The sequence below is a fragment of the Elephantulus edwardii genome, unplaced genomic scaffold (genome assembly GCF_000299155.1).
Source record: "Elephantulus edwardii isolate Elephantulus edwardi_28Jun2011 unplaced genomic scaffold, EleEdw1.0 scaffold00289, whole genome shotgun sequence".
In the NCBI taxonomy this organism is placed as follows: Eukaryota; Metazoa; Chordata; class Mammalia; order Macroscelidea; family Macroscelididae; genus Elephantulus; species Elephantulus edwardii.
In genome coordinates, this window is record NW_006400039.1 from 995,021 (window position 1) to 1,002,185 (window position 7,165).

The window sequence follows — 7,165 nt, forward strand, 5'->3', positions numbered from 1 at the left end:
CGTGCCCCACAATCACCTCGGCCAAAGTCGTCATGGGAACGCCAAGCAGGCAGGACCCGGCCACCAGAGGCTTATGGGCTGTGGGCGCTGACCAGAGGTCCTGCCCAGGCCACGTGGTGCTGATCTCTGCAGTACGAGTGTCTAGATGGGAGCGCAGGTGTCCACATCTGAGGGTCCCGGAAGCATCAGTGCTGAAGGAGTGCGGTGGGCAGCGGTGGGCAGCATGGATTAGGCGCTCGTGCAGGACAGCAGTGGGTAACGGGAGGCTGGTGCTGGAGAGCAGACTGGTGGGCAGTGAGGCCCAATCCTGCCGTGCCAGAGCCCAGGAGCGCCGTTTATTAGCTCAGCCTGTGTCTTTGCCGAGGCAGCACCCTGGGAAGGCGGCGACACCAATGTGACCAGTGGGCCCCTCTGGGATTACTACCGGAAGAGCCGGTATACCCGCGGCAGGCGTCCATCTCGGCTTGACAGGGCCGCCTGGATGTGCTCGTAGGTGGGGAGGTCGCTCAGGTCACCAAGCGCAGCCACGGCGGGCTTCCCACGCAACATCCTGGACGCCACTCTCTGGATGTCGTCGGCTGTCACACGATCTAGTGGAGGGCAGAGAGTGGTCAGGGGAGAACTCCCCCATGAGGCCTCCCAGTGGGCTGGAGCTTCCACGCCCCAGGGCCCCCAGAGCAAGGGCAGCACCTGACTGCAGCTGGGCTAAACGGGGAGCCCACCCAGGCACATGGCAGGCGAGGGGGGGCCCACCGGGGCTCACCCGCACACAGCTGATGGAGCGGAGGGCCCCCCAACTCACCGATGAGGGAGCACAGCTCAGGAGGCAGCTTCCGGCACTGGGTGGCCAGCACCTGCCGCCCAACGTCCTCGAAGATGACCGGCCGGGACTCCAGGTTCATCATGAGCATGGACGTCAGCTGGGTCTTGGCTCGGGCCAGCTCCACCTGGGGACGAGGCCCCATCAGTTGATCCAGAGCCACCCCTCATGTCCACAACTGAGATGGTCCCACCGAGGTCACTGCAAGTGCGTCCAGAGGGCCCAGACCCAACTCAGAGAGAACCCGGTGTGTCTTCAAGGGGAGGGTGGGGCTGCATCCCTGGGCCTTCATCAGGGTAACAGCAGCATTACAGCTTAAAATGGCCAACACTCCCAGACTGCAAAGCCAAGGCTCACTGCTCAGCCCTGGGCCTCCAGCCACTCCGCCTGGCCTCGGTGCGTCCTGGCTGGGGTCTGGCCAGCACGTTCCCTGCAGGCCAGCAGCAATGTCCCTACAGCCAGCTCTGCACCCTCACGGGCCCCAGGTGCTCACCGCGTCCACAGCTCCGCCCATCAAGATAAACTCCCTTGTGATGATCTCCACCATCTCACGGACCTGGGGGTGGAGAGGGGGTCAGGTGAGAGGTGCTAGGAGAGGAGGGGCATGTGAAGGGGCCCGCTGCTGCTCCCTTATCCAAGATGTGCACTAAGGCCTAGGGCTGAGCTGCAGCCACATGGCCTCTGCTGGGTGGCCTGGGCCTCACCTGCCGAGGGGCTGCGCTGGCGTGGATGCACAGGAGACCGGTGTCCTCGTAGCTGTGGTGGTAGGACGTGGCGTTGTACATCCAGTGGTGCCTGCAGGGAGTAGGACTGAAGCTCGGGCACTTGTGAGGAGGTGGCGGGTGGCCCCGCTGCCCCCTCCAGCCCTGCCCAGCGCACCTGTTGAGCACGTTGAGATAGAGCCTGGTGAACATGCCCTTCCCAGGCCCGCCGGCCGAGAACGAGCCGCCCCCGCCCATCATCATGTTGAGCACGGCGAAGGGGATGAAGTCGTCCTCCTGCAGAGACAGCGGTCAGGCTCGCTCATGGCCGGCCGGGCAGGACCAGGCGGGGCCCACACGCACACCTACCAGAAAGGAGCAGCTCTCCAGGCCCACCATGACGTGGGTGAGCTCAGGGATCGGTGTGGGGCCCAGGCTGGCAGCCGACATGTCTCGTTCCAACTGGGACAATGACAAGAACATACGGCTTCATGAGTAACACCTGTGCTGGGCCTGGAGCCCGTGGTGTCACACTCAGCTCAAAGACACACACGCACAGAGAGACGGACGTGCGCTCAGAAGACTCACAGCCGACAGAGCAGGGAGCAGCAGAACGCTCAGGCCTTGCCGTGAGCCTCACCTTGGCGATGCCACCAGTGTACTGAGCCACCGATCTGTCCACCTCGGACGCCGTCTGCTCCCCCCAGGCCGGCTGGACGCCCAGCAGGTACTTGCGGGCACACTGCAGAAGGCGCTCGTGCTCCACGCCCACACCGGCCAGCACCATGCGGTCAGGGGTGTAGTAGTCGCGCAGGTAGGAGTGCAGGGCCTTGCGGTCCATCTTGGCGATGTTCTCAGGGGGGCAGAAGCGGTGGAGACCCACTGTGTTCTCCCGGAAAGCGGCCTACGGGAGACAGCGGTCATAAGAGTGACGGCAGGAACCTGGCCAGTGTCCTCACGGCAGCCAGACCTCCTGAGCAGATTTCCACAACTGTCCCCTCCACTTCGCCATGGCCACACGGACCTGGGAAGACAGTGGGAGCCCCCTCCCTGGAGCAGCATTTCCCTAATGGGCATTCACTGGAAAGTCAGCGGACGGTGTGAGAAAAGTCCGGAAAGCTGCGTCCAGGACACTCTCCAGAGCAGGCCTGCGGGGTGACACTCGGAAACCACCTGCGCGCATGGCATGTCCAGGACAGAGAGCACAGGCCAGGTGAGGCAGGTGATGACACAGACACATGACGTGTGGAAGCTTCCTGATACGGCTGAACATGCAAACGTCACGGAGGGGACACCGAAAACCCGTGACGGCAACGCTGAGGGACAAAGAGCCCCTCAAGCGACTTCAGCTCCAGGGCTGGCACCAGCGGAAGGACAGCGCAGGGACGGGGTGCATCTGACCTCATGAATCATCTCTGTGAGCAGTGGCTCGGGGTCCGGCCTCATGTTGAGATCCTCCAGTTCGAACTGCACCGTCATCCGCGTCATCTCCAGCTCTTCGTCTGCAGAGAAAGGCGAGGGTTCGGGCTGCACCTCCAGAATCCAGGGTGTGGGTTCAGCCTTCACCTCCAGAACGGAGCGTGAGCCCAAGCCTGATCCCTCAGGACCCAGGAAGTGTGCTCGGCTTGCACCTCCAGAACTGGGGTGTGGGCTCAGGCTGCAGCACCTCCACAGCCAACGGGAGGCCTCGAGCCCGTGTCTCTCAAATCTCTGCCGTGGCCTCTAGAACTGAGTGCTGCTGACCACGGCCACGGCTGGGTGAGAGCATAGCATGGTGTCACCTCCCACAGTCATGTGCTCCAGGGACAAAGCTGGAGTCACACCTGGAGAAGAGGAGGTGCCACGGTGGGCAGGGACTTGAGGGCAGAGACCGGCTCTGAGCCTGTCCCTGCCTCGGCTTCTCCCAGCAGGCCTGCTCTGGAGGGTCTCCTGGACGCAGGCTTCTCCCTGCCTGGCCGGAGGGCGGAGGCGGCCCCGAGTGGCCTATCCCAGCACTGCCCAGGACTAAGACTGCAAGCTTTACCGGCTCCGACAGTGCCACAAAGACGTGGCAGGCAGAGGGGCGTCCTCTCTGCCTGTGACGCCAAGCACCATATGGCTAGGAAGCTTCGAGCCCAGTTCACCCAGCAGAACACTCCTGGTGGAGACCCAGATGTCCTCCCATCACAGGGATGAGCTAGGGCGGTGGACAGGTGTGGTCCTCAGGTGCTGGACTTTGTCAGGGACAGACCCACCTTCCAGGAGCATCAGGGACTTAGGAGCCTCTCAACTTGAGAAGGCTGAGTCCCACCTCAGTGTCCCTGATGTCAAACTGACCGTAATTGCTGGACTTCCCTCATCAGCAGCGAAGTACCCCCAGTCCCTTCCCTGCCTTGTGGGCTACATGCCGGGTCACAACCTCACCTGTCAGTCTAGGATGCAGGACCACATCTGCCAGCAAGCCCACCACTGTGTCCAAGCCCTTGGCGTCGGCAGACACAGCATACATGGTGGTGTCCCTGCAAAAGCAGAATGTGCTGGTGCTAGGTTGGCTTCAAAGCAGTTCTTCCTCCAATGGCACCTGTGGTGTGTGGGGCCGCGGCATGGGGAGGCCGCGGTGTGGAGGGCTGGCCACACGGGGGGACGCCTGCCACACAGGACCATCGCTGTCTGCAGGGGAGGCCATGGAGGGCCTACGCTGGTGGAGGTGTTTACACCAGACATCTCAGCAGGGATGCATCTCCTTTCGGGCTGAGGACCCACTGAGTCCCCGCTCACTGCTGGGCAACGTGCTGGCCCTGGCCCTGGCCCTGAGGAGCACGTCACTGGCTTTAGAGGGCTAATCCCCAGCACCAGCTGTGCGTGCTGCGCTGGACAGGACCGTACACGTCTACTGACCACGTGAGGTAGAGCTCAGGACGACCAGGAGAAAGGTCTGTCCTAGAGACGCACGTGACATCAGGGAGGCAGCCGCTGTGCACATGGCTGGGGGACACCAGGATCTCAAGAACAGGAGAAGCTAAGTCAGTGACACATGACCCAGCAGTGCAGGGAGACTTGGGGCCAGAACCAGAGGGGCTGACCCACAGGCAAGGACTTCCCTCCCGGCCAGCGGGACCTCTGTGCTCACTCCAGTTTTGCCCACTTGCTCAGAGATCTCTCTTCATCTGACCATCCATCTGTGTTCCAGCTACATGCAGAACCCCTCGATGCCCCAGCCCGAACCTGGCCTCTGCCCACCCAGGGCCACAGCTCCCACCAGCCCCTCGGCCTAGGGCTCTCTGCCTCTCCCTGGACCAGCTCCAGTGCCACGTATCCTGTCTCTCCCCTCCCACTCCAAGCAGATGCAAGACCTCACCCTGGGGTTCCCCCACTTATAAATGCTGCTAGGAGGGCCTCTGACCCCCGTGTGAGCATCTCAGGGCCTTGTCCCTCCCCCAGGCCTCCGGTGCCCATCAGCACTGAGCGTTCTGCCCACCTGGGCCTGTGCTCCCCCGGCCAACCTCCCTGTGAGGCCCTGACGAAGGTGAGCCAGGCAGCAGTAAACGGGCCCCCGGAAGCAGCGTTCACCTCGATATCTGGCAGTCACAGATGCCCCCATGCTTTTCCAGCGTGAGCAGAATTTCATCTTTGCTGCTAAATCGCGCAGTTGACTGGTGAGAGAAATGAGACAATGGGCATTCTGCGGACCACTGGGAAGACAGGGCCACGCCCAGGACGCAGGACAGAACCCAGACTTCCACCTCCACAGGCACCCACACAACGTCTCCGCTCAGAGACCTTCCACCAGCAAGAACTTCGTGGTGACTGTTAAAACCACACTCATCTGAAGAAAACCCATCTCCTCAGGCACAGCCACAAAAATGACCCACGGGACACTGACCGAAAATGCCAATTTCTCCAGGAAGTGAGCAATTCCACTGAGATGTTTCGCTTCGTATCTCGATCCTGAGTTAATTAGGACTAGGAATAGAAGGAACATTAACCAATCAGATGAGACGTTCAAAACAGAGGCATCGACCAGGACAGCTGCCCTTAAAGGGAAGCAGGGACTCAGCAGCTGTCACTCCCACAGTGCTGGGGGCCTCACAGGTGCACGTGACAACACGTCACGCCACAGGCTTTACTGTGAGCTGGCTGGACCCCAGCAGAGCGCTCAGAGAAGGTGTAAGGAATTTCCCAAGGAATCCTGGTAGTGCGGGGCTTAAAGCAGTCTGGGAGCATCTCGCCGTCAGCCTTTCAAAGCCAGCAGCCACTTGGCCTTGAGCAGCTCAAGTCGGACCCAGCAAGCTGCCTTAAGGTGGGACTGACTCGGTGCCGCGGGCTCAGCTCCCAGTGATGACAACGTACGTGTTCACAGGGAAGAAACACCTCAGAAAGGCTGAGGACACCCTAGTGCCACCAGAAGTGACCAACGTCCATGCCTTGGCCACTCCGCTTCCCAATTCTGCCTGACTCATGTGCAACCCCCAACCCCGCGTCCCTGGAGCACCAGCTGGCCAACGCACTGGGCAGAAGCGGCTCCGGGACTTACTTCCCACGGTGCAGAACTGCCCAAACTTATTCTGGGAGGCCACTCGAAGTCCATTTTCCAGGGTGGTGATTTTGGTTTCAAACTTCTCCTGTCCATCAACTGTAGCAAACACCGGCTTGGGCACGCCGGGCAAGGGCGCCGAGAGAGGGATGCTGGGGACAGTGGCTCCGCTGCTGAACGGCCTGGACGCTGCGGGTCCGAACCTACAGCACAGACATCGGCCAGTTACCATCCCAGCGATGCCAGTGACCACACGAACCCAGGGCCTCCTTTTTCAGAAGGGTTTGTTCCTGATCATCTCTTCCAAACTCCCGTCCAGCGCCCGCCCCTTTCCAACACGAGCGGTCAGGGCCAGGGCCTGGCCGACCCACCGCTTCTCAGCTCAACGCACGGAGGGTAACTCGTGCCCGTGGCGCCCGCGGGACGCGATCCTGCAACACAAAGCACGTCCCGTCCAGTGCCACCGTCCTGGGCTCACACTGACCGCCCGGTGCGCCCTTCTCCCCTCGCTGCGATGGCTCCAAGGCCTGCGTCCACTGACCCTGTCTAAACTCCTCTTCCTCGGGCCCCTTCCCACGCACAACCGTCTGTCCACCACGGCCGAGGAGGCCCGACTGCCCGGCACATGCGTGGCATACAGCAGGCGCTCAGCACAGGCTGCCCAGTGAGCCCGTCCGGCCGACAGATGGCGGGAGGCCCGACTGCCCAGGGCTCAGAGTCCGGCGGGCGGTCAAGGGCGGGCGCTCTGCTTCGGGGCAGGACCCGCGCCAGAGAAGCGAGGACAGAGGCGGCGCGACCTCGGACGACTCGAGGGGGCCGACGGGGGGAGGAGGGCGCCTGCGAGAGGGGCAGCGGGGGCGGCTGGGCCGCAGAGGCCCCGGCCAGGCCTCGGGGACACTCGCGCCGCGTGGGCCCGCTGCCCCCGGCTCGCCGCGGACTCACCTAATCCGCGAGCCGCCCCAGGCGCCCGGCCCGCGAAGCAGCCGCACGACCACCAGCCGCGCCGCCATCTTCAGTCCCCGCCCATCGGTTCTTACGTCACTTCCGTTTCCGCCCGGCCCCCCGCAGCAGCCGCGCCGCCATCTTCAGGTCCCGCCTATCGGTTCTGACGTCACTTCCGCTTCCGCCCGC

General features: G+C 62.8%; 1 protein-coding gene across 1 annotated transcript; it reads right to left on the reverse strand.

Annotated features, from left to right (window-relative positions):
* Positions 1 to 420: 420 nt before the first annotated feature.
* On the reverse strand, positions 421 to 7,044 carry PMPCA (peptidase (mitochondrial processing) alpha). The gene is made up of 13 exons (XM_006900571.1): positions 6,977 to 7,044; positions 6,035 to 6,237; positions 5,384 to 5,463; positions 5,071 to 5,153; positions 3,925 to 4,019; positions 2,923 to 3,023; positions 2,162 to 2,425; positions 1,891 to 1,983; positions 1,700 to 1,818; positions 1,525 to 1,615; positions 1,314 to 1,376; positions 803 to 947; positions 421 to 590 (listed from the first exon to the last, which is right to left on the reverse strand). The coding sequence occupies exons 1-13, from the start codon at positions 7,042 to 7,044 to the stop codon at positions 421 to 423; spliced, it is 1,575 nt and encodes a 524-aa protein (XP_006900633.1).
* Between the last annotated feature and the right edge of the window lie 121 nt (positions 7,045 to 7,165).